The 19,913-nt window shown below is 30.7% G+C and overlaps 1 protein-coding gene and 1 pseudogene across 1 annotated transcript; both read right to left on the minus strand.

The window, feature by feature from the left end:
• Window positions 1-2,586: 2,586 nt before the first annotated feature.
• LOC118450735 (small RNA 2'-O-methyltransferase-like) lies at window positions 2,587-4,235 on the minus strand. Its single transcript, XM_035886581.2, has 4 exons — window positions 4,101-4,235; window positions 3,666-3,913; window positions 3,410-3,592; window positions 2,587-3,274 (listed from the first exon to the last, which is right to left on the minus strand). The coding sequence occupies exons 1-4, from the start codon at window positions 4,233-4,235 to the stop codon at window positions 2,587-2,589; spliced, it is 1,254 nt and encodes a 417-aa protein (XP_035742474.2).
• A 1,285-nt stretch (window positions 4,236-5,520) lies between these two features.
• LOC146872110 (rab GTPase-activating protein 1-like) lies at window positions 5,521-18,399 on the minus strand (annotated as a pseudogene).
• Between the last annotated feature and the right edge of the window lie 1,514 nt (window positions 18,400-19,913).

Below are 19,913 nucleotides of genomic sequence, written 5' to 3' on the forward strand. Positions count from 1 at the left end.
ATTACGTGCTATATGCGTTATACGTTATATTTGAAAAATAAAAATATAACATTAAATTTATATTCTAATTCTATGCGTTGGTAGGGGGTCATTAATTAATATTTATCACGTCACAAATTTTGTCTAACAAGTTTCTTGAAAAATTGTCTTCATTAATTAAGTGCAATGTTAAAGAAACTATTTGTACATGTCAAACCTATCCAATAAACAATTCTTTATTCATTATAGAGAGGAAATACACACTGGCAGATATTGGCTTTGTAGTAATGTGTAAAACAAGTATGATTGCTCGAAAGGGTTGTAGAAATATTCAAAAATATCTATATACATAATTAATTCGTTCAAGCATAATATATAAAGTTACATTTCAATATTATGAATTCTGCTTCGTGTGTCTCCAATTTCTTTAATGTAACGGAATAGGCCAGTTCCATTAGATAACGTGGTATTTCTACATTTCTGCAACGAATAGGTAAATGTATTTTAAACTAATTTAAAATTCTTTCAAAATCCATTTATAATAACACCTTTTTGGATAACAGTAAATAGATTACAAAAGAAAATCGTATTTGCAACAATAAAATGATTATTTTATCTAGACGTATAAGCGAAGAACAACTTACTATAAACAATGCACATAGAGTTACATGGAAGAGAATGTCGAGTCCTTGAAAGCGGAAAACATTTAAAATGTGGAATATAAGATACAATGGAAATCATGTTGTAAACAGAGGCAATAACCATTGTGCTGCAAATATATCTGGTTCAACACCAAGAATGCAGAAATGTTTATAAAGTTCGGAAAGTTGGTCATGATGAGAGAAAAGTATTAGTAAACTATAATTACAGAAAATATATCTATATCACGGTATTTGTTAAGTATATAGAAATGAATAAACGTATAAATAAATATACACAAACAAACAAAGTCACATACACATACACACATATCCATGTACATATATATTTATAGTATGTGTTTGCGTGTGTGTATATATATGTATATATATGTAAATATATATATATGTAAATATATATATATATATACACATATGTGTATCTTTACTTAACTACGTGCACTTATACATACGTTATACGTATGCATATTCATGTATATAAGCGTTCATTTTATTACTGTGAACATTGTAATATTATAGCAAAATAATTGGTATAAATTTCATATTTTTGATAAAAATGAACTTTTTAATTAAGCACTCTTAACAGACCATAAATTTTGTAATGTATGGAATACATGGAAGGATTATTGTAAAAATAATGACATAAACATTTATTATATTTCTATAAAATTATTACATTGTTTAATTGACAAAGATAATAATGAAATTAATTGATAGGCAATAATGGAATTGAAAAGTTATGTAGTTTCAGACTTACAAAATGTATTTTTCCATTCATTTCATATCATTAATGAAATCACTATTATTTGCAAGATCTACATTTTCTATTAACATCGGTTCTAAATTTTCAAATCGTGGTGCGTGAGCTACCCTTGGCGAATTTATTATGCACTATACTAGATAAATCATATTTCGATGTCCCTATCGGTGATTCGAATAGGGATTGCCAGTATCTATAATTTTTGATATCCAGCTATTTGGAGAAATATCTAAGGACTCCGGAGTATCTGGTAATATTTCAATAATGCTACCTAGACATGTTAAACAAACTGGATTGAAATTTATTGAATAATCCTTCCATCCGTCAATGGTCTTTACTAAATATTTTTCAGATTGAATATCTTTTAAATTTTCTTCTTCAAAAGATTGTCATATAATATCACAATATTCTTCGGCACACGGGAAGTAAATACATATTATTTTATTCAAAGATATATTTTCTATTATATCATTCTCATTATTGTAAGTACGTTTTCAATTATATGGTTCTCTTCAATTGTATCACTTTTTGTAACGGACAGTTATATAATGAACATCGTTGATATACTTGATGGATTCGAGACGTTAAGTATTATTAGAATCCTATAGAGAATTTCGACTAATATTTCTTACGCCATTAGTTGGCAGCATCGGTTTATCGCCCAATCGAAATGTTTTTGATATATCGTAGTTGCTTATATTTTCAGGCCTTAACGATTTGCGTTTAGAACTCATCTCTTTAGAATTTCTAAGTATTCGTGATGAATCTGTGTGTTGTGTTTGATTTGTAATTGACGCAGATCCATTGCAACAATATGATCATCATAATAAATAATCGACAATTACTTGCTTCAGTTCTCTATTACTTGCTCCTTCCAGATTAACAGATTCATCTCTCAATGTGTATGAGGGATGAAACTGTTAATCAACAATAATGGATAAAGCATGTTTTTATCTGTTGATGTATCATCGCCTTAGGAGCATTTCAATTGAAACAAATGAACGAAGAGCTGTTGAGGCTATGTCGAAGAGAATAATACTGTTACAGAATGGTAGAAATCAAATGTTATATTTAGCATTTCAGTTCGCTTTATAAGTGTATTATTGACTTCGTTTGAAATATTGGCTGTATCACCTTCTGATAACATATAAAAATTAATCCCATTAATGATGACGAAACTTAATTATATTATAAAACGGAATTAATTGGATCAGCAACAGATTCAGGGATGTTTACCCTGTCAGAAAGATTATTATCACTTGATGAATTATTTTCACTATCAAACAGATAAGTAATGTCACTTTCTGGGGAAGAATTTCTCTCAGGTATAACAACATTCTGTTCTTCTTCTTCGTCACAGTCATCAGAATCCCACTTAATTTCATCCACTATATATCCATCGTAACCCAAACATATTTCATAATCTTTATGCCTTTCACGTATAGTACGTGGTTGCACTGGAATACATGTAGCAGGACCATCTTCGTAATCAATTATGGTCAATCCTGCTTCCTCCAGAATTGTTTTCAGTGATTCAATTGTAATATTTAATTTCCTCAAGTTCAATACTAAAGATTCAAGTGACATTTCTCCTCGTATATTATCCATATTTTGCGACTCTTCAAGATGGTAAAAAACTTCGTCTAAAATCTTTTCTGTGTCCGAACGTTTGTCAATTATAAATGGAAAATTATGCGAAGTTACGAATTTATATATATTATCAATTCCTAATGATTCTGAACAGTTCTCGTCGCTATTGCGATGAAAAACGGCCATTTGTGTGCGAGCACCTAGATGTTCCGTACCTTCTGGTCCATTACAAATGCCACGGAACGATACATGATAATCAGGAAAACTTATAATTATATTCTCCACCCTACAAATGAATGTAATTCATTAGAAAGTAACTATATTAACGTGCGCGTATATATGTAAGTATGTACGTATGTGTGTATTTATACATATACGTATACTTATATATACAAGAATCTAAAATGTGTAAAAAATATACCAGGCCTGAAATTGTTCTCTAGACCATTCAATCTTTCTTTCTGGATGCTGGAGTCCGGAGAAATGAGGAAATAATTCATTACATTCTGCATTTGGCGTTGTTACAATTGCTACTTTTGGTTTGATATAACCAAAGATGTTAAATGGAAAATCCTTTAATGCATTCGAATCTAAGTGTTCAATCCTAAAAAATTTCTATTATTAGTATTCGTTGCAAATATATTATCAAGAGATAATTATCTTTGGTAATAACTCACAATTCCATACATATCACTGCATCGGCTTTTTGCAATTTTTTGTCATTGCTAGAAACGCTTCCTTCGTAAACGTGTATCTGAAGTGGGCCTTTTCTTAAATGTACAAAATCATGAACAAACGGCTTGGCTTTGCGCTTGTTATTTTCGAGAATACATCTATCAATATCTACGCACAATATTTCTTTTACATCGGAGATACGTTTTAGGGAATCCAAAAAGTCAAGATTTCCACAGCCAAAATCAATAATCTATAGGAACAATATGGAAACAGGTAATTAGAAAAAAATGTATAATACGATAAATTTTATTGAATTTACATAATATCTATATAAAAGGATGATCTTTTGAGATCTTTCGAGATCTACACGAACCAGAATTAATGTTAAACAAATAAAATGTACAACTATGAAAAAGAATATTAATGTGATACCGAACCTTTTGTATCTTGCCACCGTATTTATCACTGCAAAGAACTTCGATCACTGCTTCATACCTTTGTATGTAAGCTGGCAAAGAATATCTTATTTTATCTCCTTTGTCGTAATCTCGAAGTGTATAGGGATCCATCATGTTTAAGATTTTATTCGATACGGTACGCTCTACTTCCAAATTTTTCGCTTCTTTCCTACAATACTATTATATATATACTTTCCAAAGAGATAAAATATAAGAAATAAAACTAGAATATTGTTCAGTACAAATTTACAATTAGGATGTTCACAAATAACAACGACGAAATTTAGTCGAATAGATTGAACAGATGGCGGCCAAGTTACTATGATGCTTCTTCGGTGGCGAGCTCACAAGCTTCATCCACCTGACGTGTATGAAATGCCATCTATATAGGAAACGATCGCACCATCGTCACTGATTGGCCGAACGTTTACTTTAATCTTCTTCCACTCCAATCAAAAAATCTTCCATCCCACCCCCGTTATAATCACTAAAGTATAGCTGTCCAAAATGATATTTCGTTGAAACTGCTGCTGCATGGGAAGGCTCAAGATTTATGATCCACTTTACGTTCCAAGTTATGAATGTTTATCCCTGGTAAGCAATATATTTTGATCGGAAACATTTTGCTTGGACACACCTTATATAATATGTAATAGAGATGTCGCTAATAGGTAATAAGACTATATTATTTAATACGAATGCGAAAGGTATTAGATATTGGGAACAATCGGTTCATACTCTATATTCTGAGATTATACTCACTATACTCGAAATACTGTGATCCAATATTCCAATTAATAGACAATATATTAATCTATTTTAAGTTACAAAACATCACTTATACACATTAATTAGGATTCTCAGTAAAAGTTCAAAAACTGTACAATATCCATTATATTTTATCATTATATAATGTACAAATAATATTAAAGATACGCGCGATGCGTCGAAAGCCTATGACATAAACATCCATCGGGGTGAACTTAATGAAATATTTAGATTTAGAAATGGAAATCTTAAAATAGTAGGCACATTTGTACTATTGAAACAGGACAATTTATCACTTCTCTATTGGTCTCTTGGAAGAATTGAGACAATGCATCTAGATAATAATGGTATCAAATTGTCGAGACTGTTTCAATTAGAAGAAAACTGTTTTAAAGGCCAGACGAAAGGCTTTCTTGTTTACATATAGAATGTACAAAGTGATTACTTGTTGATTCTATCGCGGTTCTTCGTCACTCGAGTATTAGTTAATATTTGCGACGACAATTCAAGATTTTCAGAGATGACATACATACTGGCAGATATTGGCTTTGTAGTAATGTGTAAAACAAGTTTGATTGCTCGAAAGGGTTGTAGAAATATTCAAAAATATCTATATACATAATTAATTCGTTCAAGCATAATATATAAAGTTACATTTCAATATTATGAATTCTGCTTCGTGTGTCTCCAATTTCTTTAATGTAACGGAATAGGCCAGTTCCATTAGATAACGTGGTATTTCTACATTTCTGCAACGATTAGGTAAATGTATTTTAAACTAATTTAAAATTCTTTCAAAATCCATTTATAATAACTCCTTTTTGGATAACAGTAAATAGATTACAAAAGAAAATCATATTTGCAATAATAAAATGATAATTTTATCTAGACGTATAAGCGAAGAACAACTTACTATAAACAATGCGCATAGAGTTACATGGAAGAGAATGTCGAGTCCTTGAAAGTGGAAAACATTTAAAATGTGGAATATAAGATACAATGGAAATCATGTTGTAAAAAGAGTCAATAACCATTGTGCTGCAAATATATCTGGTTCAACACTAAGAATGCAGAAATGTTTATAAAGTTCGGAAAGTTGGTCATGAAGAGAGAAAAGTATTAGTATACTATAATTACAGAAAATATGTTTATAGCACGGTATTGGGTATGAAAATGATTTGACTATTATCTATCTAACGTTTCAATTGATAAAATCACATGTTAAGATTATCATATCTGTCTTTAGATTAATCTCGTATACTATAATTGTACTTTCACCTTATCAGAATGCGAAATGCTTGTTTCCGGCATTTGCAAATGCGCAAATTTTGTTAATTAATGTCAAATAATATCAAGCATTAAAATTAATCGATAATATAATGGTATATGTATGATGCAAAAATGTTTAGGTTGCTTCAATTAATTATTTTCAAAAATTACAATAAACTAGCAATTTAAGAATTAAAACTTTGGCAATATGAAACTTCTACTTTAAATGCTGCATAAACTTTACGTATTTTGTTCAAAGAATCCTGGCCTAAACCATCGGTCCCTTTGAGAAAATCATGTACTGGAATAGTTCCGTTGATGTTCCTCAATATAACACATTCACAGTAACATTTCTGTTAATGTATTTCATATACGTTTCTTTAACGATATCGCATTTCATTATATATCATACATAATGTCACATTAACAAGGTAAAAGCAAAGTGGTGGAGTATGGTGGGAAATTAATATAATATGATAAACACAGTAATCATTGTTCTATATTTGTACATCTTCTCTTGGGAATTGAATCAATTACTTAAAAGTTGACATACCTCTATGCGTTATGTGCCATGAATTCCTTGTTTTGTTAGTAATATTAAAAAATCGGACTGTTATCATTTTTTTTCCAACATCTCCACGGCTTGCCAATTCAACTGCAAAAAAATCTTTCGATACCTCTCCTGTTCAGCATAACATGTGTTCATTACCATCTATGGGTGCATAAATAAAAATATATATTATTGACATTATAGAAATTTTATTACATTATATTATAATAAAATCTGAATAGTATATCATAATATATTAAAGACCTGAATTTATTCTCACCGTGAGATTTAATGTGACGACGCATATTGTTGAAGCTCATTAAAGAGCAATATTTTTTCTGCTCCTAACCAATTCTTCTGATGTTTCTATACCTTGTACGTCGTAATGAAATTCCATCGCCAGATATTATCTGTATTAAAAAAGTCAGTCTTAATAAATTTATAATGTTAATAATTTGTGTAATAATAAGAATACTATTGGATGTGAAAAGCAATTTACGTTTTTAGAGATAAGAAAAATTATTGTACTAAATATCTCTTATTAAAGTACCAAAATCTATCATTTTTGGAAATACTTCAACAGGAGAATCGAATCAAACTAATTTCCTGGTACTTCTTATAACTGAATCAACTGCTATTTTAATGAATATTTTGCCCTCTCTTGATATCCCTATATTAAGAGTTTCCAAAACTGGGTTAGCTGGATCTCCCTGGCCACATATATGGTAAAATCGATCCTGGAATGATGAGCCAGTGCTGACTTGATGTAACAATAACAACTATTATAAATACGATATACATGTCTATTAAAAATATTTAGTAGATACACAGGCAAAAAATAGCTTTAATATCGTATAATTATTTATATCAATTTTATATTAATTTATTGTCAAACTAATAATGCATACCATTTCAAGTTAACGCATATTGTTATGTTTCACCTCACGTCTAGTGTTATCAGGAAAACCAATAAATGTTTCATCTACAATAATTATACACCGTTGCTTACTGGATACTAGTTGTATAATCAAACAATCATGCGTTACTAAATTAATCCAACCTTTGCAATACTTCCTATCCTTAGGAACTGTACTACTTCATTTTTGCCAACTTCCTCCTTTACTTCCACGATAATTTCATGAATAAATACATGAGAATTAAATGTTTCATCGCCTGAGTCATAATTATTATAGTCAAACACTGTTAATGAATTTGTCATTGGTCGTTGTGCTCTGAGGAAGGATTTAAAAAAGAATCTGACTCTCGTCCATCCTGCGTACAAATGATTAATTAATAATGGACTGTGTGGTAATCGAGAAAAGCAATGAAATTGATTTTAATATAACACTTATTGTGCTTGGTATATCACATCTAAAAACATGATATTGATAAATAGCAGTTTCCACGCTTTTACAATGAGACCATCTGAAAGCAAAGCACGCGGGACAAAGTCCGAAACTTTCTCTACGTGTATAAAATGAAATTAATAGTATTTCATATTGGACAATTATTTGCTAAATGACAACATCGTATAAACTAGACAAATCAAGATAATTATGTATTTTAATCAATCGTAAAGTACGTTTTATTATATCGTAATTAAAAAAAGAACTTCCACTTCAATTTTCATCTTTAGCATATCGAATTTTTATCCTAAAAAGTTCCTTGGGATCTACTTTGCACAAAGACTGAAATTTTAATACCCTGTCTAAGATATTTAAAATGTTCATATTACGTTGTATTTCACTTTATGATTTTGGTGCATTCATTGCTGCAGCTCCCAGATACGTAACACGATTGAAAATTATGCATTTTTGTTGATCATACTGTAATCTGTTTAATTCTAAAACAAACATATTTTTCTTTTGCAATGTTTAAATTTACTTTTATATCAAATCTACTGAATGTAGAGTAAATACATATACTACCATTCCTCCTCTCTAAAATCATTTGGTTTCATAAAGTCTTGCATTTCTGTAGCATTTATACAGGAACTAACTTTATAAAATTTCCTCTCTCCACTTTCTTAGCAGTTTGTGGACCAGGATAAGTTATATTTTAATCTCTACACACCGTTATTGGATCTTCCCTTAACACCTTCAGACATTTGAATGACTAAATATACAATCATATATCTTGTAATTTTTCCTATGATTAACTCTCTTTTCATACCTCATGAAGATTACATTGCAGATCATCGAAATTTTTGTTATTGACAATTTTTAACATCGGTTTGGCAAGTAACCTTCTTTGTACTTTATTCACTCAAGAATTCCTATTCATCGCTGCTACCAACTGATTCCATAGTCTTGACACTAATACTAAACTATATATTTATATCTGGAATGAACGTGATCTATATATTATATTTATATTGTAAAACCAGATAATGCATTGCGCTCAATTGGCTAGAATTAAATGAAATATTATGTAGAAAAGTGAATAAAAGAGGAAGAAAACAGGGCAAAGAAAAATGTTTCTATTTATATTATTACCCGAACATAGTGATAATATAGCTCCTTAATTATTTAGACAGAATTTTAATATTTTAGGCTTAAAAGTCCATAAAAAAACATAATGAAACATTATGGGGTACGATTCGACATTCATTGGAGGTAAATAAATACGATGAGACAAAGAGAATTTTGTAATTCTATCACAGTCACGATGAGAATTCATACATAGTATGTTAAAACGATGGAAAATACTAGAATTAATGTTTCAATGCAAATCTAGGAAAAGAAAATTGTGTTAAATAATGATTGCTTGTGCGAATTTTGGTACGACATAATGGCACGAATTGTTAACCAACTCAAAACTACGATATTTATCTTATTTCCAATGTCTTGAATCATATTATTCGCATTGTTTAAAGATCCTTTCAGAAATACGCAACATTCTCTAAAATATACTTCAAGTTCATCTCCTATTATGTCTCCAAATACAAATGGTGATTATTATCTTCAGTTTTATTATTAGCTTATTATGGAGTAGAATCAATATTATTGTAACTTTCGCTTGGGCGTTCGGCTGCGATTGAAGGATCTATCGTGGACTTCGTTTTATTTCCTTGAAATTTTCGATTAGATTATCTCGCCAACGCTAATTTTATAGTAGAGTCAGCTTTATTTTAACACACACGTCAGTATCGCGGAAGTGTTTAAAAATCCTAACGAGGATTATACTTTTATTGCCTGAAATTTGAAAAGCACGAACGGTCATGCTTAATAATCCGTTATATCTGCCGGTGAGGATATCGGACAGCTATCAGAAAGAGCGGTCCACTAAATTTTCTGTTCGTAGGGCAAATTGAAAGCACCCGAATCAGAAAGGTATCGAGCATCGATATCGCGGTAGGTGGATTTTAGAGTTGAGTCAGCGTTAGCGCGTGAAACTCTATATAAAGCACCATACATGTAGTAAGACCAACGTCGATATTTCTTGGGAAATCTAATTGTAAATCATCCAATGCAAGTACTATCGTGCCAATGGTTGCATGTCATTACGCATTTTCATAATTTTTCCTTCTAATATCTTAAGAGACATTAAAGTACTCTTATTTTACAAATCTAATCATATTACATTAAGTTAAAATATGATTAAACGCAAAAGAATTCTAAAATAACTTCTTAGATAAATACTCTGAAAAGTTGCGTCATCTTATTAGTTTTATAAAAAATTATTTCGTTAAAGGACCACGGTGGAAAAAATTAAAACAAAACATGGCTCCGAGCTTGCCTTGAGTGAAATAAGTTTTCCTTTGTCACAGCACGACCATCACTTTTTCACCAACATTAGATAATGAAACTTTCAGAATCGGTGTAAGAGAGAAGAAGACGAAGTTAAGAGAAACGAAAAGCGAAGACGAGACTGCTCGACGCTCGGGTTGTTGCCACATTGAATGAATATGACCTTCCATCGTTCTCAGTTGTACTCAGCATTCGACCCTGTCAACGGCTGTTCTTAATATTCATCTCTCGAATTTTTGCCGATAAGTTCTGATAATTTAATTTTTCATTTACGTTGCATTTCTTTTTATCTGAAAGTGTTCAGCATAATCATATATATTTTATTAATCATATGTTCTGCTTTTACCTTCGCTAAAATTTGTTCGTTCTTACATGGTTTCAGTGAATAATCGTTTATTAAATAGTATTCAATTCAAGTTATATTAGATATTTACATACATTAAAATATTGGCGCGAAGTTTATTGAGGAATATATCGAGAGTATGCACGGTGAATAATATTCCAAACGTTTTTGCGGTGTACAGAGAATAGACAAGCAACGATAAATATTCGTACGATGGACACCAGCTTGACAAGTATTTGTGCTGTCCTCGATGATTTCAACTAATTGGTAGATTGCTCCATTATAAACACTTTTCATATAACAATTCGTAGTTAAGCACACGACATATAAGAAGTTACGATCACAAATTTAGATATGGTCGCTTTTAAAATATATTCAGGAAAGTGTAATCTGTTTGCTGAACATTTCTCCAATCGAGAAGAAAATCACGTAGACCTTGTAATAAAAATGCAGTAATTAGTACATTTTTTATTCTTGTTTAATTCCAGCAATACGAAAGATACTAAGAAATGTAGTATGTGTTTAATAAAACAATATGTGACAACACGCTTTCCATAAAGGATATAAGACACCCTTCGTTAAAGCCAGACCATCATTTCCCCAATAAAGATGTGACAGTGAATCTTTTATAATTGCGTTAAGAGTAAATAGAAAAAAAACATAAAGGAAAGAAGAGGACCAGAGCCTACTTCCACGTATAAGTTAATTGATTATAGTAGAATGCTAAAGTAAATTCTTAGAAAACTTTTCTATCGCACCTATTTCATTATCATTCCTATTTATCCTTATTTACCCTTTCAATAATTATTATTTAAAAGTCTCGGGTACGATCCTTTTGAATAGGATTACATTTATTTTACATCAGATTAGCGTCATTCTCGTGTCTATTTTCTGTCTGTCGTGCGTTTGCTAGCTTTAGTTGTGTTTGCATGCCTTTCAGTTTCATATTAGTTACCTTTTAGTTGCTTCTTAGATGATCCTTGAATCGTCATGGTTGCATTTTACCTTCGATTTGTTGATTTAGGGTTGAATATGTGTTACGTTGCTTTACGAGCATCATTTGAATCAGAATACAATCCGAATATAACGAAATACGAACATGTTACACTGCTAATTATATTTCAACATATAAAAGGTTTGGATATAGTAGATTTCTAAATTAATCCTCAGAAAACTTCTCTATAGCACTTATTTCGTTTCCTATTCAATTTATTCCCATTTTTTCTCCTTTTTATAATTATATATAACTTTCGGATAGGACCTCTGAGAGTAGCGTTGCATCTTGTTTGCTTCTTATTTGCGTCTGCTGTACGTTTAACCGAATTTCTTGTGTCTGCATGCTATCTAATTGCCATTTTGAAAACTCTTCATCACTTATTAGTTGCGTCTTTCAGCTTTACAGTTGTATTTTATATCTCTTGTTTATGTATACATTACGTAATGAGAGACTTATATTTTGGATCGGATTCCAACTTGAATATATCAAAATACATACATTTTACTTTTCCGGTTATACAAAAACAGGTAAATAGAATAAGTATAGTAGATTAATAAAATAATTTCTTTGATAGCTTTATCATCGCATTTATTTCGTTGTCATTCGTATTTAAACTTATTTACTCTTTTATTAACAATTATTTATAAGTTTCGGTTAGAATATTCAAGAATAGGTTTACGTCTGATTTGCGTCTCGGGTGCGTCTGCCTGCTTTAGTTGTGTTCGGTTTGTTACACTTACCTTTCAGTTTCTTCTCAGTCGCTTCTTTGTTGCAATTCCGTCTGTATTGTGTCAATTTAAGAATATCTTCTGTATCTGATTCGAACTCACATTCATATATTTACGTACATTTTCCTAATCATATTTCAACATATTAATAAATTGTATATAGTAGAATTCTAAAATAATTCGTATGAATATGTTTATATCGATCGTATTTAGTTGTCCTTCTTATGTACATTAACTTATTATCCTATTAATGATTATTTATTTGTATCGGGTTGGATCTTTGTGTATAGGTTTGCATCACGTTTGCATATAGAATGCATCAAGTTTACTACTGGTATGCGTTTACTTTATTTATTAGTATCAGCATGCGTTGCAGTTGCCTTTTACTTATCTCTTAGTTACTACATTGTTGCGTCTGTATTTGCCACAATTACATTTTTCATCCGATTGGCAGAGACTGGCTTGCGCCTGGTAGCATTATTTTGAGAACATCTTCTGTATGTGATTCCAACTCTGACATATATATGTACGTACATTTTGCTTATCATACTTAAATACATAAATAGATTGGATATATTATGATTTTATTATAATTCCTAAGAGAAACTTTCTACCGTACATATTGACTTATATTTTCTGCTATTTATTATTATTTATTAGTCTTTTTGAAAACTTTTGAGAATATTGTAGCGTTCAGTTGAGGTCTTTTTCACAATAACGTTTTGTTTTGGAATTTGTTTGCTTGCTTAAGTAGTACCTGTATGCGTTTTACTTGCCTTTCTCTTACTTCTTAGTAACTTCATAGTTGCCTCTGTAAAGATAATAGTCGCATTTATATTTGTTAGGTTGCATCTGCATTGCGTTACTTTAAGTATATATGTTGAGTCAGATCCTAGCACAAAAATATAAAAAGCTTATACTTTACACTGCTAATCATACTTCTACAGATAAAGAGGTTCGGTATAGTAGAATTCTAAAATAAATCCTGTGAAAACTTATCTATATCTTTTATAATGTTGTCATTCCAACTTACACTTATTTACTAGTATTTAATTATTATTTATAAATTGCAGGTAGGATTTTTAAGAATAGGGTTACGACAAGGTTGCGTCTAATTTCGTTTGGCTTGCATTTTGTGTTCGTTTGCTTGTACAAGTCGCTTCCGTATTCGCATCAATTGCCTTTTATTTACTATTTTGTTTCTTCTGTTAGCGATAAAATTGTACATCACTTCAGATCATATGCGTTGCATTATTTCATGAATTTATTTTGAATATGATTTCAAATCTCGTTTTGAAATCTTATTCAAAAAATTTTATTTAAATAATCCAACAAAGATTCAATCGAAATTCAAACTGTAGGATGTAAAATGCAACTGTGACACTTTCAGACGCAACTAAAAAACAACTAAGAGGTAACCAGAAGACAACTGATATGCATGCAGGTACAAATAGTACTGTCAAACCCAATCTAAGCGCAAATTAGAAGCGATCCAGACGCAAGCAAAACGCAAACGTGACCAAACTCTGTTTTCATAGGAACTTCTAGGGTCTTATACGTATTAAATAATAGTAGTGTAAATACGAATGACAAGAAAATAAATGCGACAGAAATGTCTTTTAAGAAATAATTTTAGAATTCTATTATATACTATCCATTTATACTTTGAATATTTTACATAGTTAATCATAATTAATCATATAAATATATTGGAAATAGAAGAATTCCAAAATGATTCCTCAGATAAATTTTCTATCCTACTTATTTTGTTGTCTTTCTTATTTTAACATACTTACTCGTCAATTAATTATAATTTGTAAATTTTGGGTGGGATTTTTGAAAAAAGGGTTACTACATGTGTGCGTCTGATTTGCGACAGGTATGTTGCTTTATTTTTGTCTGCATGCGTTTCTGTTGCCTTTTACATACCTCTTGGATTCTTCTTAGTTGCACCCGTGAGCTTCCTTTTGTATTTTACAATCGATTGATTAAGTCTGATTTGCTTCTGTATTGTATTATTTTAAAAATAAGTTTAAAAACTGATTTAATCTCAAAAATATGTAAGAACGTATATTTTACACGTATTTTCAAACTTCACCGTACAAACAGGTCGCAGATATAGATGTAATAGATAGTGGAATTCTAAAATAATATCTTAGAGTTCTATTCTATCGCACTTATTTCTTTGTTATTCCTACATTCTTATTTACTATCTTATTAATTATTACTTATAAATATCAGACTGAACTTCGAAAATAGGTTTACATCACTTTGGCGTTAGGTTTACCTATGGTTTGAGTCAGGATCTTGCCTGGTTTGCGCCTAAAGAGCGATTGCTTGTTATAATTTTGTCTGCGTGCGTTCCAGTTGCCATTTTGTTAACTCTTTATTACGTATTACTTACGTCTGTATGCGTCATAGAAGTATTTTACATGAGATAATTTGAGTCTGGGTTGCGTTGCTTCCAGAATATATTTTGAATCTGATTCAAATTCGAATATATTGTGTACGTTCATTTGAAATTTCTAATCTTACTTCAACAGATTTATAGATTCGAAATAGTAAAATTCTTAATTAATTCTTAAAAAATTTTTCAATCGCACTAGTTTCGTTGTCATTCATATTTATTCGGACTTGCTCTCCTATTAATAATTATTTATATCTCGTGTAGAACCTTTGATAACTGAGTTGCGTATCGTTTGGAGTTGATTTGCTTCAGATTTGCGTCTGTATTGTGTCTTTTCTGCGACTGGTGTGTGTTCACTTGTTTCAGTTGTGTTTTCAAGTGTTTTAGATGCCTTCTAGCAATCTCTAATTTTCTAGTTAGTTCGTAGCATCAGTAAGTGTAACAATTGCATCTCTCATACAATTTGTTGAGTCTGTATTTGTAGAGTCTATACATAGTTGCGGTATTTCAGAAATATAATAGAATCATGTTCTAACTCGAATACATCGATGTATGTAAGTATTATATTGCTAATCATACTTCAATAGATAAAAGTTTTCATATATTGGAAATTTAAAACATTTTCTTAGAAATCCTTTATATCGCACTTATTTCGTTTTCATTACCATTTCTACTTGTAATTTATTTTTTTTCACATCTACTCGCTTATAAATTATTAAATATAATTCTCGGACAGATCGTTTGAGAAATGGATTGCGTCACGTTTGCACTGATATTCGTCAGGTCTGTCTCTGTGTTTCTTCTGGTGTGTGCGTTTGCTTGCTATAATTATATCTGGGTGCATTTCAGTTCCCTTTTAGTCACCTTTTTCTTGCTCATTAGTTGCGAATGTTACCGTTATAGTTAACCTTTACATTTGATTGGTTGAGTCCGAATTGTATTTGTGTTGCGTTATTGTAAGTTTTTCATTGAATTTCATACCGACTCGAATATATCGAAGCACATACATTTACATTTCCAATCAAAAATCGACAAATAAATAGATGTGCTTTAGTAGAATTCTAAACTAATTTCTTAAAAAATTTCTCCATGTAACTAATCTCTCCATATTTACTATCCTATTAATTATTATTTATTATTCTCACGTAGGACTTTTGAGGAAAGGGTTGCTTCTACTTTACGAATTCCATTGCACTTATTTCCCTGTCATGCGCATTTGTTCATTTATCTTCAATTAATTATTTTTTAAATGTCTCGGGGAAGTACTTTGAGAATTGGGTATCGTTTGCGCTTGGTTTTTGTTAGTTCTGCGTCTCGGATACGTCAGGATTCCATCAGTGTTGAGATAGAGTTGCTTCAGAAATGCATCTGGGATTCATTAGAGTTTCTCAAGGGTGGAATTATGTTTAGTATATATCTTGAAAATGATTACAGATCGAACATATTCAAGTACTTATATTTTGCATCTTTCATCAACTGATTAATAGAATGAACATAAAGAAATTCTAAAATTATTTACTAAAAAACTTTTCTATCGCACTCATATAATTGTCATTCCTTTTTATGCTTTTTTATTAACTTATTTATAATTATTATAAGTCTCGGGTATTACCTATTTAAAATATGGTTGTGTCAGATTTGCGTCTGGTTAGCGTCGGGTTTGCGTTTTATTAAGAATAGAGTTTGAATATAATTACAATTCGCATTTATGTAGGTCGAAACATTTTACAATGCAGATAATACTCCAACAGATAAATAAATTGGAAATAGTAGAATTCTAATATTATTTGTTAGAAAACTTCTCTATCGCACTATTTCCTTGTCACACCTAATTATTTTTATGTTCTCCTCTATTAATTGCTATATACTTTTCTCGGGTAGGAACATTGAGAATAGGGTTGAGTCATAATTACGTCTTGTGTGCGCTTGTTCGTATTATATTTGTCTGCATAAGTTTCAGTTATTGTTTGTTACGTTTTAGTTGCGTCTCAGTTGCGTCTCTAAAAATCGCAGTTGCATCTTACAAACATTTAATCGCATCAAGGTTGCATTATTTCAAGATTATATTTTGAGTCTTATTCAAACACGTATATATCAAAAGATATACATCAAAAATTTCTATGCATTCTTCAAAAGCTAAATGGTTTAAATACGGTAGAATTCTAAAATAATATCTTTTAAATCATTTTTATTTCTTTTATTTAGTTGTTATTCCTAATTAGTTTTAATTTGTCACCTATTAATTATTGTTTATTAGTCTCGGATAAATCCTTTAAAAATAGTGTTACGTCACTTCTACGTCTGTATTGTGTCTGTAGTACGTTTTCGTCCGGATTTTGTGTTAGTTAAGTTTGCGTCTGGATTGCGTCTGGGGTGCGTTTGCTCATATTAATTGTGTCTGCATGAGTTTGCTTCCTTTTAGTTACCTCTTAGCTTCTCATTTGCGTCTGCAATCCTCACAGTTACATCTTACATCTGTTTATTTGGGACTACATGGCATTTTCTATAATATATTTTGAATCTGAATCTAGTTCGAATATATCAATGTACGTTCAGTTAAATGTTCTAATCACATTTCAACAAACAAATACATTGGGTATAGTAAAATTCTAAATATATTTCTTAGAAAACAATTTCGTACGTACTTCTTTATCATTCATGTTTACTGACCTGTTTATTATTGTATTTAAATATCGGATAGGACCATTGTGAATAGGGTAACGAATTCTTTGCGTCTGATTGGCGTCTGATTTACGTCTGGTTTTGTTTCGTTTGTTGTAGTTTTGTCTGATTGCGTTTCTGGTGTCTTTCAGTTACTTCTTAGTGAGTTCTTGATTGCGTCTCTAAGCTTCATAGTTACATTTTACTTCCGATTGTACCAGAGTAGTACCATATTCTCCAGTAGAACCGTTGAAAAAATGATTGCAACATGTGTGCGTCTGATTTGCATCTGTTCTGCGATAGCTTACTATATTTGTATCTGCATGAATTTCAGTTGCTTATAGTTATGTATTATTTGCTTCGTATTAGCATGTGCTAAAGTTATATTTGCATTCTACATCCAAATGGCTGTGTCCGATTGCATCTAGGTTGCTTTATTTTAAGAATATTTATTGAATCTGATTCCAACTCGAAGATATAATAGTACGTATATATTAAACTACTAATCATATTTAAACAGATAAATATATAGGATATAGTAGAATTCCTAAACAATTTTTCAGAAAATTTTTCTAACGCACCTACTTCGTAGTTATCCCTACTTTCTCTTGTTTACTTTCCTATTAATTATTATTTATAAATCTCAGGTAGGAGCTATAAGAATAGGGTTGCATCACGTTTGAATGTGTTTGCGTTTAGTTTGCATCTGTTATGCGACTGGACTTGCTAGTATTAGTTGTATCAGTATCCGTTTTAGTTGCCTTTTGGTTACCCCTCAATTGTTTCTTAAGTACGTCTGGAATCATCACAGTTACATATTACATCCGCTTTGTTTCATCTGGGTTGCGTTTTTTCTATGATATATTTTGTGTCTGATTCCAACTTGAATACATCGAAGTACAAACATTTCACATAGCTGATCATACTTCAACAGATAAATAGATTGAATATATTAGTATTCTAAAATAATTTCTTAGGGAACTATACTATCGAACATATTTCACTGTCTTCTCTTCATATTCATATTTACTCTCCTTTTAATAATTGTTTATGTGTATCGGTTCTGACCTACGAGAATAGTATTGCGACTTGTTTGTCTGATTTGCGTCTGGTGTGCTATCGCTTGCTACTTTTATGTTTGCATGCGTTTGTTTTGCCTTTTAGTTTCCTCGTAATTGTTCCTTAGGAGAGTCTAGATGTGTCACTTTTACATTTACATTTGTTTGCTTGCTTCTGCGTTGCGTTATTTCAATGAGGTATTTTTAGTCTGATTTCATGTTGAATATATTGTAGTACGCATATTTTACAATGATAATCGCACTTCTACAAATAAATAGTTTATCGATAGTAGAAATTTGAAATAATCCCATTGAAAACTTTCTTATCGTACTTATTTCGTTGTCATGGCTATTTAATCTTATTTACAGTCCTATTTAACCGTTTGACTGCTGAGGAATGCTTTCGCACTCTTCTTATGTTGTGCCAAAAATGCGAAGAAATTTTTTATGCCAAAAGATTATAAGAAATTATTTTGTTAATTTGATTGAATTATAAGTGCTTATTACCAATTTCATTCACAAAATTAATTAAAACAAATTTATGTAAATAAATGGTATTTCTTAATTTTTCTTGTTGGACTGCAATAGAAGTGAGTTCATTGTATGAAAAGTGCTTTACATTTTTTCCCATACACGCGCAATTACTGCCGCAGTTTTGGCATATGTCCGAAAAAATACGTCAGCTGCCAAATGGTTATTATTATTAATAAGTCCGGTGTAGGACCTTTGTAAATTTGGTTGCGACATGTTCGCCATTGATTAACGTCTAGTGTGTGTTTCCTTGGTTTAGTTGTGTCTACCTACGTTTTAGTTGCCATTAAATTATTTCTTTGTCACTTCTTAATTACGTGTGTTAGCGTCACGGTTACATTTTATGTCTAAAATGATGAGTCTGGATTGCGTCTCTATTTCATTACTTGAAGAATATCTTTTGAATTTAATTTCAACTGAAATATAACGAAGTAAGTGCATTTTACATTGTTAATTATACTGCAACTGATAAATAGATTGGATATGGTAGAATTCTAGAATAATTTCTTGAAAAACTTTTCTATCGCACTTATGTCGTAATCATTCCTACCTATTCTTAATTACTCTCCCATTAATTATTATTAATAAGTCACGGGTAGGAGCTCTGAGAATATGCTTATAATTTTTTTTCGACAGTTATGTGTCTGATATGTGTTTGCTTGGTTTAGTTTTCTCTTCATGCGTTTCAGTTGCCTCTTAATTTTCTCATAGTTGCTTCTTAGTTGCGCCAG

Source organism: Vespa mandarinia, unplaced genomic scaffold (assembly GCF_050613455.1).
Source record: "Vespa mandarinia isolate Hongniang unplaced genomic scaffold, ASM5061345v1 scaffold_51, whole genome shotgun sequence".
Taxonomy (NCBI): Eukaryota; Metazoa; Arthropoda; class Insecta; order Hymenoptera; family Vespidae; genus Vespa; species Vespa mandarinia.